This window comes from Panthera uncia, chromosome X (assembly GCF_023721935.1).
Source record: "Panthera uncia isolate 11264 chromosome X, Puncia_PCG_1.0, whole genome shotgun sequence".
NCBI classification, from domain to species: domain Eukaryota; kingdom Metazoa; phylum Chordata; class Mammalia; order Carnivora; family Felidae; genus Panthera; species Panthera uncia.
In genome coordinates this window covers 92,796,206-92,820,033 of record NC_064817.1, presented here as the reverse complement: position 1 = coordinate 92,820,033, position 23,828 = coordinate 92,796,206, and the positions used below count along the sequence as shown (strand labels likewise).

Here is a 23,828-nt window from a genome sequence, read left to right as displayed (position 1 = left end):
GACGTGGGGCTCGAACCCACAAACTGTGAGATTGTGAACTGAGCTGGAGTCGGTCGCTCAACCGACTGAGCCACCCAGGCGCCCCTACCCTGGGATATTTTTAGCATTTGATGTACCGTTTTGTCTAGTGAGTTCTTTATAAACATCATTTCTCTGGGCTACATAAAGTCTCCCGGTATAGGTGGACCGTAACTGCCTTCATCACACTGACAGTGCTGGACTCTTAGGTTGTTTCCAATTTCCCTCCAATATAAACAACACCTAAGAGTACAGTGGTTTATGTTTTCAGTTCCAGAGCCGAAGGAAGGCCCCTGTCGGCCCCTCTTCTTAACGCAGTCTGCCCCAATCACAGATTCGAGTCGCTCGTTTGTTTTCTTACTTAGTGTCAGTCACTCCTTCTAGACTTTAATCCCCATAATTGCAAGGCATCTTGTAGCTATGCAATAAGTGTTTATTCAATAAATGCTGATTCACTGAATGAATGGATAGATAGCAGCTCAGAATCAAAATGCCTTAGTTACGGATATCGGTGAATGTCGATTGCCTCCTGTACTCCTGTATTCCTGCCCACTGTAGTCCTCCTCACGGTAGGTGAGGGTGCCTGGCTAAAACCTAGCCAGCATTAGATAGTCTCACGTTAAATATTCTCGTAAATTTGACAGAGGAGCAAAAGCATCTTGCGATTTTCATTTGCATTCGGGGCATTAGTACTAAGATTTGAACATTTTTCCAGTTCTTATTAGCCACTCCATTTTATTTCTTACCAAGTGCCTTTTCTGTCTTCTGTCCATTTTTCTCCCGAGATCTGAAATTCCTGGCATTAGAGAGGAAAAGAAACTCTCCTCCTTTTGGATCCCTTCGTTGGGGAGACTTATCCAAGGCACAGGACAGAAACTGACTAGGGAATACTCACAACATTATATATTATATATGAAACTGCATCTGACAAAATCAACTTCATCCTCTGCCGAATCTGTTAACTGTCCACTATGTGTACTGAACGGACTAGTGTCCCTTCCAAAATTCATGGCCACCAAGAACCTCAGAATGTGACTTTATTTAGAAATAGGGTCTCTGCAGATGTCATTAGTTGAGATGAGGGCATACTGAATTAGGGCAGGCCCTACATCCCATGACTCGTGATTCTTCCTTAAAGCATTCAGGGGGAACACAGCCCTGCTGATGCCTTGACTTTGACATCTAGCCTCCAGAACCTGGAGAGAATAAATCTGTCGTCTGAAGCCACCCAGTTTGTAGTTTTTTCTTACAGCAGCCCTAGGAACTTAATACGCCACGTAAACCTTAAGAAATATATTGAAAAGACAAAAACCCTGAGATTCAAACATAGCCCTTTAAGGTTTATTTGTAACATGTGAATTCTTACTTGATAAATCCACAGGAACACATTCTACTGTGACGTTTAGCTGCCCAGGAATAATCTGCAATTTGGTCTTCTCTGGCCTAGGGGTAAAATAAGAATATTTTATACTTAAAACCCATGATTACGGAATGCACCGGTTGCCCTATATGCAAACTTCCAAATGCTTCCAAATGCAAAAATGCTCCAAAGCATTCAGCTTCTCCCATATATGACTCACATTTACCACTTTAAGAAACTATAATCCATCTATTGTATTGATTTACTACAATAACACACTTACTTCTTGTATTCTGAGAGTAACTTGAGAATGTCTTCATTTGAAAGCTTGCTACTGTCTTGTTTATACAAAGGAGAAAACCTCCCATCCAGATCCAGAGAACCTTGAGTATCTTTGAAAATGGGTCTAAAACAGCAAAAGAATTTTTTTTTTTAATTCTGAAGTACTGAGAAATGAAGACACACTTAATGCTGGTATGTGTACAAAATGGTAAAACTACTTCGGAAACTTGCTTGGCCATTTCTCATGAAGTTGAGCACACACCTGCCCTCTGATCCTGCCATGCCGCTACTCTGGGCATATTTCCGCATGGTGCATGAATGTTCAGAGCAGATGTATTTGTTATAGCCCCAAAAGGAAACGGCCCAGAGAGTCATCCACAAGCGAATGGCTAAACGGTGGGGTATTCATACAAGAGAACACCACTCAAAAACAGACTGAGCACAAGAAACCAAACGCAGGAGTACCTTCTGCACGACTCCGTTTGCATGAAGGTCTCGAGTAGAAAAAAAGCCCTCGGTAGTGATAACCATCGGTCGATGGCTGACTGGTGGGAGTGGGATGGCAGACCGGACAGGGGTGTGAGGAAACTTTCTGAAGTGATGGACACGTTCTAGACCTTGGTTGGAGCGGTAGTTACAGGACTGTAAACACGTGTGAAAATTCATCAAGTCGGATATATAAAATGTGTGCCTTGGAATCAAAGGTAAAGAGTATCTCAAAGTTGATGACCGTTAAATTCGATCTTTGGGGCACCTCTGTTAGGCATCCGACTCTTGATTTCAGTTCAGGTCATGATCTCCCGGTTCGTGAGTTCAAGCCCCTCATCGGGCTCTGTGCTGACAGCTCAGGCTGGAGCCTGCTTGCGATGCCCTGTCTCCCTCGCTCTCCCTCACTCTCTGCTCCCCACTCCCCGCCCCCACCCCCAGGCTCATGCTCTCGCTCTTAAAATAAATAAACATTTTTTTTAAAAAAACTAGATCTTTAAGATCTATTTACAAAGTTTACAAAAGGTCTGTAGAGTTTCCGATATGGATTTGGATTATTCCCTGCCTCTTCCCCTTCTCCCGTTTGTAAGCAGTGACTTACTACTAAAATGAAAAGTAATGTACAAGCACCCAGCCCGACTGAAGCAGCCCTAACCAGAAACATAATTCCCCTTGGCAGAGCCTCTGAAGATTCGGTTCTAGGCATTAACTACTGTTCCTACTTCTAAGCATACCTCCTTTATTTTCAGTAAACAGGGCTTTATCGTAGATTGTTAAAATATCCCAGGCAAGCCTTTAGAGTGAGTTTTTGCTGCTGTTGACAAGCAAAACAATTCCAGAAGGAAAAAAGAGGGTCATTCCTCATCAGAACTGGGGATCAGAGCTCCCAACTTTCAAGACTTTTGAATTAATTTTCCTCCTGACAAAACGGCATCAAACGGCTACTACAGCCCGCGCAGGGGGCCGGAGTGGGCGGAGGTCATGGGCCGTGGGTGCTGAGTCCTACTCTGCTACATGCTGTGGGAAGCTGGACAAGGATTTTTCAGTAATTTTTTTTTTTAAATCTTTATTTTTGAGAGAGAGAGAGAGAGACACAGTGTGAACAGGGGAAGGAGCAGAGAGAGAGGGAGACACAGAATCCGAAGCAGGTTCCAGGCTCCGAGCCATCAGCACAGAGCCCGACGCGGGGCTCGAACTCACAGACCGCGAGATCACAACCCGAGCCAAAGTCTGACGCTTAACCGAATGAGCCATCCAGGTGCCCCAAGGGTTTTTTTGGGTTGGTTTGTTTGTTTGTTTGTTTTTTTAGTTCTATGCCTGAATTTCCTCATCTCCAGGGTAGGAATAATAGTACCCCCCTCTTAGGAAGGTGCACGTTAAGCACTTAGACCACTGTCTTGTGCAGGGTTAACACCTAACTATAAACACTAACCACGGCAGCAAGTGACTTCTCAGGCTGCAGCACCACTAAGGACGTGCAGATTTACAAGCCATGCTTCCCCTTCTATAATGCCTAAAGAGACCCACAACCTCTGCTCCTCTTCGCCATTCACCTAACCTCGGCTGTCATTTTTTCTTCACCAGTGTGCGAAGCAAGGACCACGTGCCTTTTCGTCTACCGACACGCAAAACATTTTGAAACCTTCCCCAAAATGAAGCGATTATAAATAGCGACAGAAGGGTTAATTAACGTAGAATCTCCTACCCTTCTGCTACTTCCCAACACCCACTGAACATAATTGATTGAATTATTCAGAACACGGTGCCCTTCCCTTCCCCCAGAAGTTCCAGGGAGCTGTACAGGCTGTACCTCAAACAAGCCAGGGAACTTGTATTTAAAAGGGGGGATAAGCAACAAACACATGTGAAGTCGTCACTGTACGTAGACTTGGAAGATGTGGGGGGAAAACTAATGTGACCTACCATACGACAGAAGGTATAGATAATGTGCTTTCAGATACACTACCCGTGAAGGGCCCGAAAAGCAAGTCGATTCATTAATGACACACTTGCACTTAACCGCATTCTCTTGCCTTCTGATTTTTAGTACGTTTTCCAGAAACATCCCAGGATAGCTTTTCGAAGCCTAAACCTAGCCAACTGTGAAATAGTGGGCACGCCGAACAAAATTCCCTACAATTGCTGGTTTTCTGGGGCAAACAATTCCCTTAGTTTAGCAAATAAGTTCTGCTTTGAAATGCAATAAAATTAAGTGGGGTCCGTCAGCTCAGGAACCCCAGCCAAAGAAGATTTCCCTGAGGCACGGACGTATGAAGAAATGAGAGGGTCTTGAATGCACGGCGAATTTTAAGAGAAAGAACTCGTATATCCTGTTACGGATTTCACGTTTGCGCCCTCCCGCCCAAGTTCCCATGGTGGAAACCGAAAGCCCAAGGTGATGGGTATTAGGAGGAGGGGCCCGGGGCAGGTGATGAGGTCCGAGGGCGGAGCCCTCGTGAATGGGATTAGCACCCTTAGAAAAGGCCAGAAAGCAAGCTCGCTTCCTTTCCGCTACGGCAAGACAAAGGAGAAGTCGGCTGTCCGTAACCTGTAAGGTGCTTTGCTCACCAGAACCTGGCTGTGCTGGCACCTTCATCTCAGACTCCCGGCCTCCAGCACCGTGAGACAGAAATGTTTTGTTGCTGAAGCCTACTGTCGGTCTCCAATGATCTGTCATCGCAGCCCCGGACGGATGAAGGACACACAATGAGCGTCCCGAGACAGAACCGGGTTGGCAGAGACCAACTGCTAAATGCCACCGGCAAGGACCACAACCCTGAACTTTACACAGGAGGGCGAACAGAAAGGTCAGGATTATATGTGCACAAACCTGGCAGCCCAAGCAAAGGGCATTCTGTACTGTCCGAGGCGGCTACATACTTGCTTTGCTGTCCTGTGCACCTTCTGGGCCGTCTAATGTCAGAAATAAGAAGAAACGCTCATATTTGTTGAAACTACCAGAGACTCCCCACGAAAAATCATCCCCCCCCCGCCCCCGCTTACTGGTGGAAAACATCAAAGTCCAGCCCAAGAGATAAGGAAGGTGCTACAAATAAGACACAACACGCGTCACAATGCTACCCACCTTCCAGGACCAACGTTTTCTTAAAAGGTTTGTGTTTTCTCATTGGATGGAAATAGACGTAGGGCACGTTTTGTACCAAAGACCCGTAGTGGGGAAATTCTGAGCAGGTCTAATGTGCGTTTCCTTTCACACATGAGCAGGCAGACATTCATTATTCTTGGGAGAAGTTTGTTCTCAATACAGTTGACCTTTCTACTCCCAAGATAAAAGCCGAGTGACCAAGAGTCAATGCAGTTAGTTTAGTTAGGCAAGGAGCTGCTGTTTGCGCAGGCACTAGATGACAAAAGATTAACGGCCCATAGAGTCTCAACAGGCTGTGAAATGCTGGCTGGATGCTTATCCCTTGGGATGCGAAATGCTAGCAGGCCTTTATCTACGTCCTGGAGACTCCCCCCCACCCCCCAAACACACAAATTAGCACAGCTAATGAGCTGTGCCATGAACGCTTCCCCTCTCTGGGCCTCCGTTTTCTCATTTATAAAAGGAGGGGAAAGGACCACGTCGCCGATTGCCAAAGCGCGGATTTCGTGATCCAGAAATTTGGATGATTACATGCCATCCGAAGACACCCAGCAGTAAAAACCATCGCTACCATTTAAAACGCCAACATTTCACGAAAAGACTCATCGGTGTGATGTTTCAAACGTGGGAAGAACAAAAATCTCAGAATAAAGGGCAGCCCCTCGAACTGAATACATTCAGCTTCCCGCGTTGAACTCCTTCTCCTGTCTTTCTTTTCGTATCACAGACAGGAGGAAATTTCAGTGCAGACCGGCATTTGGGAACTGCGGGGCCGGACTTCCCAGCTCTGACATTCTAGGGCTGTATGTGAGGGCTGGAAATAAAGAACAGCTATCGCCAAGGATACGGCGTCAATGAACAGATGTCGCCTAAAAGCCTTTAGCTCTTACTTTGATAAGCAACCAGAAATCAGACTGTCAAGTAAACAGAACACAAAACGGAAAAAAGTCACGTTCAAGCTTAGCATGCATACTCACATAGCATACAGTATTTCCAGAATATACCGTGTACTGAGAGAACGAGGTTTTCTCGAGGGTTCATTAACAATACCGTTAAAAACACCCGTAAAACGCAATTTTTACATCAGGCTGAAATGCTCACAAACGATCTTTATAAATACCTTTGCTGGGTCTGAATTTTTGATGTAGGGTTCTGCACAGTGTGTAATGTTTCCCTGGAGCACCTTTTCAATTCTCGCAACTAGAAAAATTTCAGGATGTGGATTCGTCACCGAGAAAATTCCCTGGGGAAAAAAAAATGGCTTCCATTAGATGTTTTTATGTAACTTCATACATATAGTTGTGTGGCTAATGGTTCCTAGTAGTGTGTTTAGCATAGCATGTTGACATCCAACACAGGGTCGTGTCCAGGACCCTGAAAATAGACAGCGTTTCCTTTCATACAGTTTCTAAAACTCCTAATACTTCTTTCAAAACAGATTTTCTATTTTTAAAATTTTTTTAATGTTTATTTATTTTGAGAGAGAGAGAGAGAGAGAGCGCGCGCACAAGTGGGGGAGAGGGAGAGACAGGGAGAGAAAATTCCAAACAGGCTCCGCGCTGTCAGCACAGAGCCCGATGTGGGGCTCAGACTCACGAACCGTGAGATCGTGACCTGAGCCGAGATCAAGAGTCAGACGCTTGGGGACCTGGTTCAGTCGGTTAAGCGTCCGACTTCGGCTCAGGTCATGATCTCTCGGTTCGTGAGTTCGAGCCCCACATCGGTCTCTGTGCTGATGGCTCCGAGCCTGGAGGCTGCTTCGGATTCTGTGTCTCCCTCTCTCTCTGCCCCTCCCCCGCTTGCTCTCTCTCTCTCCAAAATAAACATGAAAAAAATTTTTAAAAGAGTTGGATGCTTAACAGACCGCACCACCCAGGCACCCTCAGGTTTTCTATTTTGTCACCAACTTCACATATAGTAGTCCCTGAGGGGCAGCTGTCGCCATCGCGGCTTAGCCTCTTGTGTTTGGCTGTGTCTGCAAGGTACATTCTTCGGCCTAATTAAGACAGCTCGTATTGTTCGGCTTCGTCGGCATGTGCTAAAATAGCGTGAACTTCTCAAGTGGAACTGGATACGCCTTTTCAAAAGTAGCTGTGCGTAACTCCAGAGCAATTCACTCACAATTAATACTAATTGCAGCTGAGAGGAAGAAAATAAAATACTTCACTGCAGTGAAAGAGCTCCAGCTTTCAATGTGGGGACAGAGGATCCAAAATGTCGTTTTTTCCTGCACGCTCCATTTGAGGACACGAATGAAGACGCCAAGTTACGTACGTTTTCTTTTGTCTTTTTAATTTTTTTTAATGTTTATTTTTGAGAGACAGAGAGAAAGACAGAGAAAGAGAGAGAAAGCATGAGCAGGGGAGGCGCAGAGAGAGAGGGAGACACAATCTGAAGCAGGCTCCAGGCTCCGAGCCATCAGCATAGAGCCCGACGTGGGGCTCGAACCCACGGACCGTGAGATCATGACCTGAGCCGAAGTCAGAGGCTCAACCAACTGAGCCACCCAGGCGCCCCTTACGTTTCCTATGAATACATGTGAAACGACCACGTCATCCGCTGTCCAGCTCGGCTCCTTCCAAATACATTATCTTCCAAACAGCCTGTTAGTTGGTTATGTCTGTTGTTCCAAGGAGCGCCGCGCAAATGAATTCAAATGGAAAAAGCCATCATTGGGACTCTACCAAGTTTTATTTTGCTACTTGGTATATTACCAACTGTGTTAAGATCATGCGTTCCAGTTTTCAAAACATTTCAGACACATTATCTCATCTGCTCTGGACAGAACACTCTACAGCATACAGGAAAGAGGAGAAAACTCAGTGTACGACCCCCAGTAATTCCCCCGCAGATCCAACGACTTGTAAGGACCCTAAGAACGGCAGATTCACCTTTGAATTCCCAAGCCTCGAGCAGGGAAGGAAGTGGTTAAAAACTGCTCGGGAGTCAAGTTTCCTGGGTTGAAATTCTGGCTCCACCATTTATAGGTTTAGGCAAGTCACGTCCTGTGTCTATGCCTCGGGTTTCTCATCTGCGAAATGGGGACGAGGGTGGCAATAGCTATTCCAAAGATTTCCTGTATGGTTTCCACGTACTACACGTTAGGTACCCAGTCACTACTAAAGTGGCCCAAAGCACTGCAAGGTCACAGAACTTGGTTTCTTTTTTTTTTTTTTTAATTTTAATTTAATTTATTTTGAAAGGGAGAGCACGAGCAGGGGAGGGGCAGAGAGAGAGAGAGAGAGAGAGAGAGAGAGAGAGAATCCCAAGCAGGCTCCGCACGGTCAGCACAGAGACCGAAGCTGGGCTTGAACACACGAACCGTTGAGATCACGACCTGAGCCGAAACCAGAGTCAGACACTTAACCCACTGAGCCACCCAGGCGCCCCTGGATCTCTGGTACTCCCAGGAACATGCTGCTCGGGCGTGGAGAGGCGCCTGGCAGCTAGCCCCTGCTGACCTTGCAGAACGTATGCTCAACAGCACATGAGTGCAGTGTCACCCTTCCCGGTTGTCCCCTAGCTGTCCCGGATGGTTTTTGTGCATGATATCCCTTAGTCTTCAGAAAAACCCTTGAATGCAGGCACTACGATATACCCATTTTACAGAGGGAAAAAAACGAGGCTTATCCAAGCGCATGCGGTGAGCAGGCAAAGGAGCCTGGCAACCACGGCTTCCAGACTATACATATAGCCCAGGCTATGCTGCCTCAGCCCTGGAGCGCACGCATCCAACATCTCACACAACGAGGCTGGATGAGAACAGCAATACTGGTTATCGTGACAGCTAACGTTCACTGAGCACCTGCTATTCTCCTTTCCCAGGACGCTGAGCATCTTCCCACACGGATGCCAGCAAGGAGTATTAGAATTTGGAAAACTCGGACAGTGGCGAAGAGCAAGGTGCTTTCAGAGAGCGAGGTGCCCTCTCCCTGTCCCCAGAGCACAGAAGGGTAGCCAGAGAGTGCCCGGGAATGCCATATGGGCTGCGAGTCTGGCCCTTGTAGACAAGGCCTCTGGCCCAGCCATCCTTTCCCACCAAGGAGGCATGGGTGTGCCTGCCCCCGACCCCCAGGGTAATTCTAACCCACTTCGGTGCCCCTCTCCCTCTAAAGAATGGGTCAAGTCCCCCCATCCCAGTGCCCGGCACTTACGTACCCCATAGCACGGCAAGGCTTTGGGGGAGGGGGGAGTCTGTACCCTTTCACCAGCCCAACAACTGCTCCCCCCGCCAGGGGGGGAGCCCACACAGCCACAGGGAGGCAGGCCCCCACGAGTCAGCATCTCCCCCACAGCCCCAACCCAAAGTAAATCAGGTCTGACCTTGGGAGACACGGGGGGCCGAGCTCTGTCAGGGCATCTGGGAAGAAAGTGCCAGGCAACTGAGAATAAAGGGACTGGTCATAGTGACTGTTTGATGTCAGGGAGGCAGAACTACTCGATGGATCCAACTCCTTCCTTCTCCTGTGGTCACCCTGTTGGTCCTCAGGGAAGCCACTGGAGAGAAAGATTCCAATGAACAGATGGCAATGGAGGGCCTAGAATGGCCCCCAAACACCCACCGTCCACCAAACCCTGGGAGCTGCCTCTTCCTATAGATAACGCTGCCATCTGAATAGCCCTGCTGGAAGGGACGGAGCTGCCCGAAAGTTCTTTCTGGAAATGCCTGGGGAACTGGGTAGTTTCCCTCTTTCTAGGGTGACACGGAAGCAGTACAGTACAGGGGTAAAAACCTGGCCTTTGAAACTGGCCAGAGCCAGTTTCGGGTCCCGTCCTTCATCTTCTAAGTTCTAGGACTTTGGGCAAGCTACTCCTGGAGGGCTCTGTGCCTCGGTGTGCTCATCTGTAAAATGGGTATGGTCACAGTACCCACCTACTTTGCTGGGGTGTTGTGAAAATAAGGGACTCCGTAAAGGAGCGAGAGAAACACAATGGCACCAAGAAGTGCTTAACTTGTTGTTACTGCTCAAGAACCGACAAGCTGGGATTTGGGCTCCGATCTGCTAACATCCAGTCTCTCTCTGACACAGCACGGCTTCCTAGTCGTAAATGGGAAGAAGTTGGGTGGGGGGGGAACTTCTCCAAAACAGAATGTTCAACTAATTGGAGTAAATGACCACCTCCTGGTATCATCATCAGCTGACCTGAAAAGGGTGCAAGACGATAAAGCCATTTAGGGCCACTGCCCATCGCTGTCCCCTTCTCACCTCTCATGTATTCCTGAGGTTTCTGTCAAGCCCCACATCTTCCGCGCAGCCCCCTCTCCGTTAACTCCTGACCCCTGAACCCTCCTTGCGTTCCGAATGCATCTCCTACCACTGCGTTAGAGGCCGCAGCCCTTACTTACGTTGTGCCACACATTGTCGATTGGGGTCTTTCGGCCCGACCTTGGTTCCAATCCTGCCTTCCCCACTCTTTCACCACGTTATGGTGGCCAGCTTACTTCACCTCCCGATCTGTCCTTCCCTCACCTCCCCGACAGCAGTAATGATACTATTTCACAAGACTGTGATGATTGCATGAGACCCCAATGGAAAATTCTGGCATACCAGAGATATTGAAAAAAAACAAAACAAAAAAACCTGCTGCTTTTCTTCCTGACCTAGATTACAGGTGGGATGATGCCCACGACCACAATTACAACTCCATGCCTTGAACATACAAGCTGAGCAATGGGGAAGTAATACAGTAAATACATCATTGGCTTCAAAGGACTTCTTTGATACGGTGCAGGAAATTTTACACAAAATTCCGTAGCAGACTCTTAAATACTTTTATACTGTATTTGCTCAATCTTTTTTAAATTTATTAAAAAAAATTTTTTTTATAATGTTCATTTTTTTTTTTTTTTGAGAGACAGAGAGAGAGAGACACAGTGTGAGCAGGGGAGGGGCAGAGAGAGAGGCAGAAACTGAAGCAGGCTTCAGGCTCTGAGCTGTCAGCACAGAGCCCGACGTGGGATTCGAGCCCACAAACTAGGAGATCGCGACCTGAGCCGAAGTCTGACGCTTAACCGACGGAGCCATGCAGGTGTCCCTCAATGTCTTTTTTTAAATGTTTGTTTATTTTTGACAGAGAGAGAACGAGCAGGGGGGGGGCAAAGAGAGAGGGGGACAGAGGATCCGAAGCGGGCTCTGCACTAACGCAGCGAGCCGTCCCGATGCAGGGCTCGAACTCACGAACCTTGAGATCATGACCTGAGCCGAAGTCGGATGCTCAATTGACTGAGCCATCTAGGTGTCGTTTGCTCAATCTCTTTCAGAAGCATATGCTGCAGTAGTGAACATATGTTCACATATGTGATAAGTATAATCTGAGTAACAAACTAAGAGGCAACATGGGGAAAGCCCAAAGAGGGAAGTTCACTGTACACGTAAAGTCTTCCCCCAGCATGCAGCAATCTGTACCAGTGAGCATAATCCTGAACCCAGGAAACCCGGATGCCTGGTATTTATTCTAAGGAGATAACTCAGCAAGCGAGCTAACGTGTGCATGTGGACGTTCAAAGCAGTGTGATTTACGATACCCCCAAATTACAAATATCCTGGTTAGGTACATCAGTGGAATACTATAAGAGCCTTTAAGGACGTGAGTGACCCAGAGGGCGCCTGGCTGGCTCAGTCGATTGAGCCTCCGACTCTCGATTTCAGCTGTCATGATCTCATGGTTCATGAGCTCGAGCCCCACATCGGGCCCTGCGCTGAAAGTGTGGAGCCTGGTTAGGATTCTTTCCCCCTCCCTCTCCCTCTCTGCCCTTCCCTGACTCTCTCTCTCTCTCTCAAAAATAAATAAACATTAAAAAAAAGAAGGGCACCTGGGTGGCTCGGTCGGTTAAGCGTCCGACTTCGGCTCAGGTCATGATCTCGCGGTTCGTGGGTTCCAACCCAGAGTCGGGCTCTGTGCTGACAGCTCGGAGCCTGGAGCCTGGAGCCTGCCTCCGATTCTGTGTCTCCCTCTCTGTCTGCCCCTCCCCAACTCATGCTCTGTCTTTCTCTCTCTCAAAACCAAATAAATATATATTAACAAAAAGAAATTTAGGGGTGCCTGGGTGGTTGAGTGTCTGACTTCGGCTCAGGCCATCATCTCACAGTTCGTGGGTTCGAGCCCCACATCAGGCTCTGTGCTGACGGCTCGGAGCCTGGAGCCTGCTTCAGATTCTGTGTCTCCTTCTCTCTCTGCCCTTCCCCCGCTCGCATTTTCTCTCTCTCGCTCTCTCTCTCTCTCAATAATAAATAAACGTTGAAAAAAAGAAAGCAGAAACTTAAACTCTATGCTACATTCTATTTTCCTTTGAGTTGCAAAAGTCGAGAAGGAAGACTATCAGTTCTGCTCTGCCTAACCTCTCATGGCTGCCAGTCCGGTCAGAGGTCAAAATGGCAGGGAAGCGTCAGGCTCCTTGTGAAGGGGCTTCTTTGCACCAGACAGGACAGAAGGGCACAGCATTACATATGTGACATGAGCAGCTCCCTCCCGTTGCTCTGCAACCAGAACTCCTCGTTATAAAGACCCTTTATGCTCCATTAAAACTACCTATTCATGTGGGGTCAGCATGAACACTGCCAGCTCACAAATGAAGCTTCCAGATTCCAGACAACATGGGAGACTGGCTCTGGGGCATCCACTGCCAAGCCACCGACAGGAATAATTTCTGGAGGAATCTGTGGGGACCTTTTGCTGTAGGGGGGTTGGCTGGCCAGGAATTTGAGGGAACTTAATGGCACCTCAGCCAGGGGTGTAGCCAGATAGACACATGGAACCCCTAGGCTGTTCTCGAACCTTCCGGAAACAGAGCCTCCAGTCTGTGACCATCACAAGACTTGCCCTGATGGTGGCCGAAGTTTCATTCAGATGGGCACCTTCCCTTCCTTGCCTAATTTCCTCTTCTTCATGGAGTCTGCTGGGAACTCCATTCTTGGATCCATAGTCAGGCTTCAGCTACAGTGTTATCCTCTGTTCTGTAAAGTTCTGTACACAGTTCCTAAGTTTCTGCAAGGGGGTGACCTCTGCTCATATCCTAAGGAAAAATCTAATGTGGGGGCACAAAGCCGGCTCAGTCAGAAGAGCGCGTGACTCTTGATCTCGGGGTTGTGGGTTCGAGCCTCACACTGGGTGCAGGGATTACTTAAATAAAACTCAAAAAAAAAATTTTTTTTAATCTGAGGAAGGGGCGTCTGGGTGGCTCAGTCAGTTGAGCGTCTACCTTCAGCTCAGGTCATGAGCCTATGATTTTTTGAGTTTGAGCCCCGCATCGGGCTCACTGCTGTCAGTGTCCCCCTCTCCCTCTGCCCCTCCCCCGCTTGCAATCTCTGTCTCTCTCTCCCTCCCTCAAAAATTAAAAAACAAAACAAAACCTAAGGAAAAACCTAATGGTGTCTTAAGAAATCTCTGAAATAAAGACTGCGCACCAAGACAAAAACCAAAAGCAAACACAAGCTACCTACTCCTAATGGAAATGGGAATTAGGGACAGGAGATGATCGTCGGGTCAATTTCTTTCTTCAGAGAAACTGGCCTTTCAGGCACCTACTGCCTTGCTCAGAAGCGTGCCCGAGTGTGGCCGTGTGTCTGTGCCTGTCCGTGTCACCTTCGTTGTCCAGCTCACAGGATACTTCCTCTGAGACTCCCGTCACGGCCCCGCTTGAAAAGGTGACTTCGCTGACCCACTACCGGCGCATGCTGGTTTCCATCCTGTCCCTCTAACGTCAGTCCCCAGGGGAAAACATCTAGACACACACCTTTACAAGAGACGCCCACGAAAGCATCGTGCGAGCGGATGAAACCCCCCAAGGGGCTTTCTGTTTCTTATTCCGAACGCTAGAAGATCGCGCTCTACCTGCTTTATGTAGCGTAACTGGGATTCTGCAATTCCATGAATAAAAGACTCTGGTAAAGAGCTTCTCGGGTGTCCGTCGGCGGCCAGTTGAGCAGAAGCACCCCACAGCATTTCACGGACAGACGGGGGATTCAGGTCTATGTGGAAGTCAGCTGAAATCTTACAATTGTTCCTCACATCAAACAAAGCGAGATTGATAAAAAAGGGTTCAACCTGGAATGAAAATGAGGGCATGTTGAAGCGAAGACCTTTCAGTGGGGTGCGGGAGGGAAGACACACGACAAAACAATGTTCTTATTCCTCGAGGCGCGGTGATTACGGTTCTTTTCTGAGTATCACAGCTACGATGGCTTTCGGGCTCATTTGCATATAAGAAAGAGTATTCTAAAATAACAGGCTATCAAATGTTCACTTTTGTCAGGCGTAAATAATTTTACAAGTCATATGTTTTTTCTAATGCGTCAAACTCCGAAGGCACATTTAAAGCACGTCAATTGTTCTAAGAATAAAATGTAATTCTCGGTAGGTTTACTGACATTACTGAAAAATAACGCCAACGCTGTAGAATAGACTGAAATCTTCCCTTTTGTTATGCTACCGCTTACTTGATGATACATTTAATAAGTGCTAATATCCATCAACATCAAATTACTTGACAAAAGCTTTGCCCCGTCAGCAGTTTGGGAAGGCCACGATTCCTCCCTACAGATGGCATTTGAAAGCCGGTCACAAAGAGCAATTTTGTGCCAAACGGCATAAAGATTAACCCTTTATCCACAGAAAGTCTGCTGGTGCATTGCAGCTACTTTGGAAGGGAACAGATCCTCACGGTGGATACTTTTCAAAGACAAAGCCAGAACCAAAAACTAAAGATGAACAGAAAACGCCGTCTCTTTGGTGATTTAACATTTACGGTTGCAAGTATTTCTGAGTAACTCAAATGATCCGTGACAGCTACCAATTACAGTTTTCTGTGAAGAACAAAATGAACTCACTCGAGGAGAACGAGTGAGGCTAGCTGACTGCAGAGCATCCGTATCCCCGCCTGGGGACACCCCGTGATGAGCCAGGTCACAGAAGAAGTCCTATTCTCTGGGAGAATTCGCAACAAGGAGGATCTTCCAGGTTCTGGGGACATGTCCCTTGTGAATGTCAACACCCTACTCTATCTGCTGTTTTGAATAGGTCAAGACGTTCAGGAATCCTCTCAAGATGAGACCATATTCATATTTTGGCCAAAGAGAAAAATGCCAAATGACACGAAATGCCTCCGTGTCAAATCTATCATAGCGTATAGCAATGGAATTTGCATCCCATAAATTCGTTCTAGTGACAAAACAAAAACAGCATTTCCTCAATGCCCTGCTTTAAGGGAGGTGGAAGGACAAGTCATACATACATTTGTGGCTGGTCCTCTTGCATGGTCTCCAACTTGACCCAAGACATTGAAAGTTAAATCATGGCAGTTTACCAGGAAACGTTTATTGCACTTTTCCTCGAATGGCTTTATATCAGGCTCGATTCCTGAAAAGTCCAACCTCTACAAAACAGAGGAGAAGAAGTCATTTTGTTAAAAAGAGGATTCATAGGAACATAGATCTTTAAGTAAAAACCGCAGAATCCTACAGTTTTCTATTCAGACTTCATTTGAACTTTTTATTTTATTTTTTTTCACTCGGTAAGCCTTTGTAGAGCTCTTACACTAAGGTTCAAACACCGACAGAGAAATCCTAGAGGGAGATGATGAGACTCTGATCTAAGGCATTGGAAAAGTCACAGGTCTGTACCACGGCCGACAAAGCCCTGTAGGATGCGAGTCCCTACCTCCCCCGACTCCTCTGACCCCATCCCCCACCACTCTTGCCTCCCCCCACCCCCACGCTCGGTTCCAGCCACACTGGCCTCCTTGTTTATTTCTCCAAGACCCCAAGTACACTCCCACCTCAGGGCCTTTGCACTTGCTGTTCTGTCAGTTAGATGCATGCCTTACTCCCTCATTTCATTCACGTCTCCGGTCAATTGGCATTTCCACAGAGACCTTCCTTAACTCCCTATAGAGAACTGCACACTCTGACAGTCTATACACTCCCTTTCCTTGATTTAAGTTTTCTAACACGACTTTTTTTTGTATGTACTTAGTGGTGACGGGCCTTCCCCACAAAACATACATTCCAGGATGATAGAGATTTTTTTTTTTGTCTTTTATGAGGTGTGCAGGGGGGCAAAAGTGCCACGAATGGATATGCGAGGCATCCAGAATAACACGGTGGTCCCTAATTGACTGTGCTGTTAGGAACTCAGCTGCGGAATAAAAAAGAATAGCAGATATGGGGGGAGGGAGAGTAGAGATGGTGAGCTCAGTGTGGGATGTGTTCGGTTGGAGTGAGGTTACTAAGTGGCTGGGAAAATAGCAGGGGTCCGGGCTGGAGATGTGAATTCGGGAGTCAGTGGTAACTAGACCCTGGGGACCACCTACGTTTAAATGATGAACAGAGGGAGAGGCGTCTGCTTCGAAAAGTGACAAACAATGAGCTCAGCTTCTCACAGAGCTGGGGGCTGTACCCTGGCTGCCAGAGAGAGAGAGACTTTTCTTAAATTACTGGTGTTTCCAATTTTTTTTTTTTTTAAGGTTTAAAAACAGATATTGGGAGTCAAGGAATTCCTCTCGGCAAGGGAGGAGTCTGTCCCTCCTCAAAGAAACTCCTAGAATCCTCCTCTTCGGCTCCCACAGCTCAGGCGATCGGAGTCCATCCGTTTATTCTGAATATCCGAACAGATTTAACCAGATTTAACATCGGGAGGGGATGTCTGGATTGTGGCACAGCTCACTATACCAGAAGATCGGCGACCGGGGAGGCGGAAAGGACTCGGTGAACCGGAGTAGAATATACTGCCAATGTGGATAGCTCAAGCCAAGAAACCCAAGGCTTTTTCTCAATTGCCTAAGTAATTCAAGCCAAAACAGGTATTGTGCCGGAAGAATCTTGGATAATTACAGCCCTTCTGACCTAGCCGGCATCACTGACCAAAAAAAAATCCTCCTTCCACGGGCCTACCTATAACATTCGTACCTGAAAGCACCCTTTTCCTCCCGAGTCTATTTATCTACAAACCGAGCACAAATGTGTGGGACTAGACAGCTCCCTCTTGAACACTTATCTGTAAAGCCGGCTGAGGCCAGTCATTGCCATGGAGATCAATTCTAATTTCCGCCCATTTATCTGCTCTCCTTTCTATCTTCCTGAGACAGCGGAATTTGAGGGAAACTGGACTAAACCACCCCAGCCCCCAAATCCTTTCCCTTCTGAGGCCTCCAAGTACAGACGCTGGGACGCAGAGCCTTCCCCCAGGTCTGCCGCGGTGGTCTTTATGCTCTAAGGTCGGCGATAGAGAGTCTCTCTCAAGACATCGTACTGGGGTCAAAAGAGAAGGCTGATAGCATAGGATGATGACACTTCACCCAGAAAAGGGACGCAACACATACGACACAGATTTCTCTGCAAGGACACTGCCTTCCCTACATTAAAATCAACCGTGTTGGGCGTCCAAGTGTCACCGCAATGGTGAATTCTTCACCGACGATTGTAGCTCACTGATAACTGCTTTTATGCTTGAGTTCAGTTCCATGACCACAAAAACACTACACCACAAATTTTTTAAAGATACTGGATTGAGTTTCAACCACAGTCAATTGGCTTCTTTGTATACAAGGAAAGAGCCTGACATGTCCAATTAGAGCCCAGTCGTGGGGGGGGGGGGGGGGGGGGGCGGGGAGTCGGCGGGGCTCTATGAAAGGCTCAGGCTTGTTTGGAATCAGCAACTTTCTGAATGAGTATCTAAGAGCCAGTACTCCGAAGGTCCTACTGCACCCCCACCCCCTTTTTATTTAAATCACATAACTTACACAAGCAATCTAATATTGCTACGGAAAAAAAGTAGGAGAGGGGTGCCTGAGTGGCTCAGCCGGTTAAGCATCCGATGCTCGGTTTCGGCTCAGGTCATGATCTCACGGTTTTGTGAGTTCGAGCCCCACATCGGGCTCTCCACTGACAGCTCAGAGCCTGGAGCCTGCTTCAGATTCTGTGTCTCCTTCTCTCTCTCTCTCTCTCTCTCTCTGCCCCTCCCCAACTTGTGCTCTCTCTCAAAAATAAACATTTATAAACTTTAAAAAAAAAGAAAGAAAAAAGGAGATAAAACATGTTTTAAAATTTTTCCTCCAAAATTATTTTCTCATATGGTATTTTTATTAAGGAAAAATGCCTGCATTATTGATAGACTATATACTTTTCCCATGTCAAATTAAAAAAAAAATTAAAAAACCGTTCGAAGCAGAAACAAAATCAGTCTTCCCCAAATTATATTTTTCTGATCTATTTTCACTGAGAAAAAAACATAAATGCTATTTATGTAATGCAAACTTTTCGATTTCAAAAAAAATCCCAAAATTTTCATTATAAATCTTACTAGAAAAAAGTGGAAAAAGAATCCGTCTTTCCCCAAATAATTCCATTTTCTCGTGAAGTATGTTAAGAAAAATATTTGTAGGGGCGCCTAGGTGGCTCAGGTGGTTAAGCGTCTGACTCTTGGTTTCAGCTCAGGTCATGATCTCACAGTCATGAGATCGAGCCCCGCATCGGGCTCCCCGCGGAGCGTGGAGCCCGCTTGGGATTCTCTGTCTTTCCCCCTCGCCCTGCCCCACTCTCTTCTCTCTCTCAAAATAAATTAATTTTTTAAAAAAGAAATATATCTGTAACACTTACATACTGTCGAGTTTTTCCATTTAAACAAATCAGCCTTTCAATGAGAAAATACGGAATTAAACATGAAGCGCACAGATCTTAGTACAAAAAGTGCCTTGCTCTCACGAAAGAGGTTAAAATACGCAACTGCCCGTAAACCTGCACATCCCCGCACTAATTTCCCCTTGAAGTGGGATCAAGCCAGACATGAACATCGAGAGTGGAAAATCAACCACATTTCTCATGGGACCTCTTTATACTGCAGAGATCTGCTGTCTCTGGATCACACTTGTATTTAATGGGTTAAAAGAGTACCAGCGCCATCTTTAAGGGTTCTTTAATTTATCTCTTTTGAGGAGTGAGATGAACTAAAAAGAATATAGGGAAGGAGGGGGAAAAAAAAAAAACAACAAACATGTGTATTCAGTCTCAAACTATTTGCATATGTGACAGTCCTCTTGAGGAAGTTAGCTGTTAAGCCACTTGTTCAAAGTGAACATGACAAATACAGAACAACAGGTATGAGTCGGTGGTACAAAACATCAATGGTTTCAACATTTCACAGATGTTGTTTACCTGACTAAGCGATGATTCTTTGATTATTTAAAGAAATAGGTCATTGATACCTGGACTTCCGAATCAAAAGAAAAGAGATTCTGTCTTCCGTCCCCTCTGCTGAGTTTATTTAGCTGTTCAGTTTCTCTCCCGTACTAAAATTAAAAATACACACACCGAACGTTACTTCATTTTCTTCAAAACAGTATTAAATAACATTTAAATATCTAGTGTAGGTGGGGCGCTTGGCTGGCTCCGTTGGGAGAGCGTGCGATTCCAGATCTGGGGGTCGTGAGTTCAAGCCCCGTGGTGGGTGTAGAGATTATTTTTAAAAAAATACCTAGTTTGTGAAACTACCCTCTGACAGATCTTCAAAAAATATACTATTTCCCAGCTCCATATAACTTAATGCAGATAAAAAAAACGTGTGCTTGGTGGAGAGTCACCATTGCTACGACCCATGATAAGCTATAGATCAGGTTCTTCTACCTTCTATGTGCCTCTCATAACATCAAGAATCTTGATCAACCCACCGTAGTACAAAAAAGGAATATAAGAGATTTGAATGCAAAAGAAAAACAAATGACAAAACACTATCTTCTCCACACCCACGGTGCTAGCCGTGGGATATCATATACAATTTCGATTCCATCGCTTGAGGAAAAACATAATGGGCTGTATAGCCTGGAATGTCAAAGACTCCGAAAGGATAGATTAAAATCTACAAAATCACAGAAAACCTAGATCAGGGGCTCATGAGCGTGTTCCTAAGTTTCGGAAAATTGCTGTGAAGTTTAAGAGAAGGGAAATTTTTTTTCTTTTAAGAGAAGCGTAAATTTCAAGTAGAAAAAAATAACTTCTAAGCTTATGTAATTTAGTAGTCCAAGAAGAAGAATCAAGTGAAAATATCAACAGGTTTAACGAGGATTTAAATGAATAAATGGGGTATAAGCTTCTGCTCTACTATGGTATAGAGTCCACAGAGTAAAATATGTAACCTACTAAGATAGGTATGATAATCGCCTCTACACTTTCCAAGTTAAGCTCATTTCAAACTTCAAAGAGTGGAGTAATTAACACAAATGATGTCTGGTCACCAAAATCTTTCTCTGATGAAATTATTCATATACGCGCATGTATGTATTTACATACAGACAGAATATGTGATTTTCACATGAAATTAACAGATGCAGATCATTCGACTGAATATCACGTTCAATATGCCTCAATACCCCTTGAACGAAGAATATTTATTTTATGAATGACATTAATAAAGTCACAAAAATTTAACAGTACCTCCTGCCATCTGGGGGGAAAAAAAAAGATATTCTACACTGTTAGCAGGCCCTCGTAAATCCAACCGTAGGAGTGTAACTTTTCTCTTACAATCTCTACCTGTTTCACTAATTTGCTGTGGTTTTTAACTTAGAAATGACATTGCCAAATGGAATCCAGCATTAAAACTAATAGCTAATCCTGCGCTGTCTCAGTTGAAGGCAAGTTGCCATAAGAAAGATGTACCTTCATCAGTTCCGGATGCATACTCCTTTCCAAGCTGGCCATGATGTTCTCGGCTTTTCCTTGGCTGCTAGGTTCATCTTCTGCAAATTCATTAAAAGCAGATGTTCCAAACCATGCAGACCATTACTAATCACCTAAGAAGAATATCCTAACTATCTCTCCCACCCCATCCTCTCCTACTAGATTTACTGCAAAGAATTTTGATTATGAAAGCATGGGGAAAACTTTAATGGACTTTTGACGATCTGCCATGAATTCCCTATCCGTTTTAGTCTGGTGATATTTCATGTGTCAGAGCCCATGAAACATCAACCCTTCAAAACAAAAAAAAAAAAAAAGAAAGAAAGAAAGAAAATCTATCAACCTCCATAGTCACTTTTAATGAGGAAGTAGGTCAACCTTCAAGATTAAGAGTTCTGTATTTACCCTACACAAAGGACATTCCCATGGATTAAAGATAAGAGCTCTACCTCGATAATGAATCATTTAAAAATTCTGACCTTGTGTTGTTTCTACCGTCTCCTTTTTCTCTTGCACTAAACTGTCGGTATTGATCTGAATAATCTTTTTCAAAGTTAGCAACCATTCCTCCATTTCCTGCTCAGTCTCAGCAGCCAGATAATGGCTATACTTATCTAACATCTTGAGTTCGAATGCATGACGGCGCATTTTGGGGCACTAGAGAAAAAAAAGAAAAGAAAAAGAAAAAGCATGTGTCCAGTTAGTTACCTTTTCAATATTAGATTTCATTAGTTTATTTTTTACCTCTGCTCAGCACACATGCACGTCAATACTGTCATGAAAGAATTGCTTCTTTCAACAAGAAATAGAAACTCCCAGACGATGAATGACCATGTCAAATGTGCCATTTTTATTCCCCTCTATACTGGGCACAGTGCTACATGCACAAAGTTGGCATAAGACATGACTTGTTGACTGAGGATTATCACTTAAGGCCTTTTCCCATCTAGAGAATCGAACCACCAGCATCAAAATAAGCAAATGTTTTTAATTCTTTCTACCCTGCTTAAAGTTTTTCTTGCATATTTATAGATTTTCAAAATCAGCCCTTGGAAACAAGCTCCGATGTGCTTTGAAATAAACCTGGCACTTGCTTTCTATCACACCATAAAACGAGGTTTCGATACCTAATTCACGTTACTGTGCATAACATGAAATGCATCACAATAGCATAAAAGAAGACTATGGTTGGTTCACATTAAATTGTGGCTCTCAGTAAAAATTATGGGAATGACCTATGCTGAATACTAGCGCAGAAGGAAAATAAAAGCCTCCTCCTCTCGTCAAACATGATGACACATTCTTTTACATTACCACCTTCTCTGTCATGACAAAAGAAATGACACACTCTCCCCGCTCCCCACTACCTCAGCATTAATTTCAAGAAAGGCTCATGAATCAGTCATTTTCCACCACGTGGTCATCATTCAAGAAGGAACCAACAAAGTTCCTCCTTCTCATCTTCAAAGTACAGCAAAGCATGAAATCAAACGGCGGTAGCAAATCAGCAAGATTTATATATTTGAAAATATTTGGGAGGGGGAATCATAAATGCAAGGAGAAAGCAGCGGCTGGGAACATTATAAAGGACGGTCAATCTGGACTGGAGCTAATCGAGAAAATCTAGGAATCACGTACCTTCTTTATTCCAGTAAGATAAGAAAGCTGTAGCTTTCTGTATGTAGGTAACTTTTATTTACATAGATCTTTATATATTTTTTAAATGATTATTTTGAGAGAGAGGGAGGGAGCGTGCACGTGCACGCACCCACACATACACGTACGCAGACTCACGTGCAAGCTGGGGAGGGGCAGGGCGGGGGGGGTGAGGGTGGGGGGGGTGGTGGTGAGGGCGGGGAGGGGAGAGAATCCCAAGCAGGCTCCATGCTGTCAGCGCAGAGCCCGACATGGGGCTCCACCTCACGAACCGTGAGACCGTGACCTGAGCCAAAATCAAGACGCAGATGCTCAACCGACTGAGCCGGCCAGGCGCCCCAGATCTTGTTATTTTTTAAAGTGTTTTCTATTCGATCCGCATGACAATCTCATTTGAGTTGAATTCATAGTAAGTGGGATTGATAATAAGATTCAGGCAGGATGAGGACACTGAACCAGCATCTCCTGCCTCTTCATCAGCTGGCTCTGTAGTGATGGCTCCATCTCTCGACCAATCGACTTCCTGCTTACACCATCTGTCTGCCCTGTCTCCCACTGCATCTTTGTCCATGCCCCCTCAGTAACTCAAATCAGCAAACACTTGTGAAGCCTCTACTCAGTCCACAACGCTGCTAATTATTACAGGGGACAGAGACATGAATAAGAGACAGTCCCTCTAATCCCAACATGAGCGGAGTAGAGTATAACATGAGCTGCATAAGGGGTGCAGGGGGCATGAGGTTAGAAAGCGGGGTGAGGCCAAATCACTGTAACCCGTAAGGTCACAGTAAGAGGTTTAGCTCTCCCACTGCAAGATAATAAATCAAGAACCAAGAGGTTTTAAGTAGACAAGTGAAGGACCCTATCTATGTCTGAGGAAGATGGGCTGCCACAAAATAACACATCAGAAGGCAGGAAGGCAAGACTCTAGGCAAGAGCAGACAAAAAGGAGAACCAGAGGAAGGGAACGGAAAGAAGGGAAGAGATCAAGAAGCACTTCGGAGCCAGACTCCGACTGAATACTGGCACAGAGCGAGAACAGGTTCCTAGTGTAAATGTTTTGGTGGATGGAGATGCCACTGACCAAGACAGAAAAATGCTGACGTTCTTAATAGTTGATTGATAACCCTCTTCAAGAAAGAGGAGGAGGGGCGCCTGGCTGGCTCAGTCGGTTAAGCGCCCGACTCTGGCTCAGGTCATGGTCTCAAGGTTCGTGAGTTCGAGCCTCGCATCAGTACAGAGCCTGCTTCTG

At 45.7% G+C, this 23,828-nt stretch overlaps 1 protein-coding gene across 5 annotated transcripts in view; it reads right to left on the bottom strand.

Annotated features, from left to right (window-relative positions):
• The window catches only part of DOCK11 (dedicator of cytokinesis 11), a 199,309-nt gene that overhangs the window by 108,584 nt on the left and 66,897 nt on the right, over nucleotides 1-23,828 (bottom strand). For all 5 annotated transcript variants that reach the window (XM_049644754.1, XM_049644750.1, XM_049644752.1 and 2 more), the window contains exons 8-16: nucleotides 21,400-21,577; nucleotides 20,900-20,979; nucleotides 19,450-19,533; nucleotides 15,484-15,624; nucleotides 14,085-14,297; nucleotides 6,373-6,495; nucleotides 4,977-5,059; nucleotides 1,662-1,784; nucleotides 1,385-1,461 (exon numbers count right to left, since the gene is read on the bottom strand). In XM_049644754.1, coding sequence (XP_049500711.1) covers nucleotides 1,385-1,461; nucleotides 1,662-1,784; nucleotides 4,977-5,059; nucleotides 6,373-6,495; nucleotides 14,085-14,297; nucleotides 15,484-15,624; nucleotides 19,450-19,533; nucleotides 20,900-20,979; nucleotides 21,400-21,577 — 1,102 coding nt within the window. The remainder of the gene's footprint in view (nucleotides 1-1,384; nucleotides 1,462-1,661; nucleotides 1,785-4,976; nucleotides 5,060-6,372; nucleotides 6,496-14,084; nucleotides 14,298-15,483; nucleotides 15,625-19,449; nucleotides 19,534-20,899; nucleotides 20,980-21,399; nucleotides 21,578-23,828) is intronic.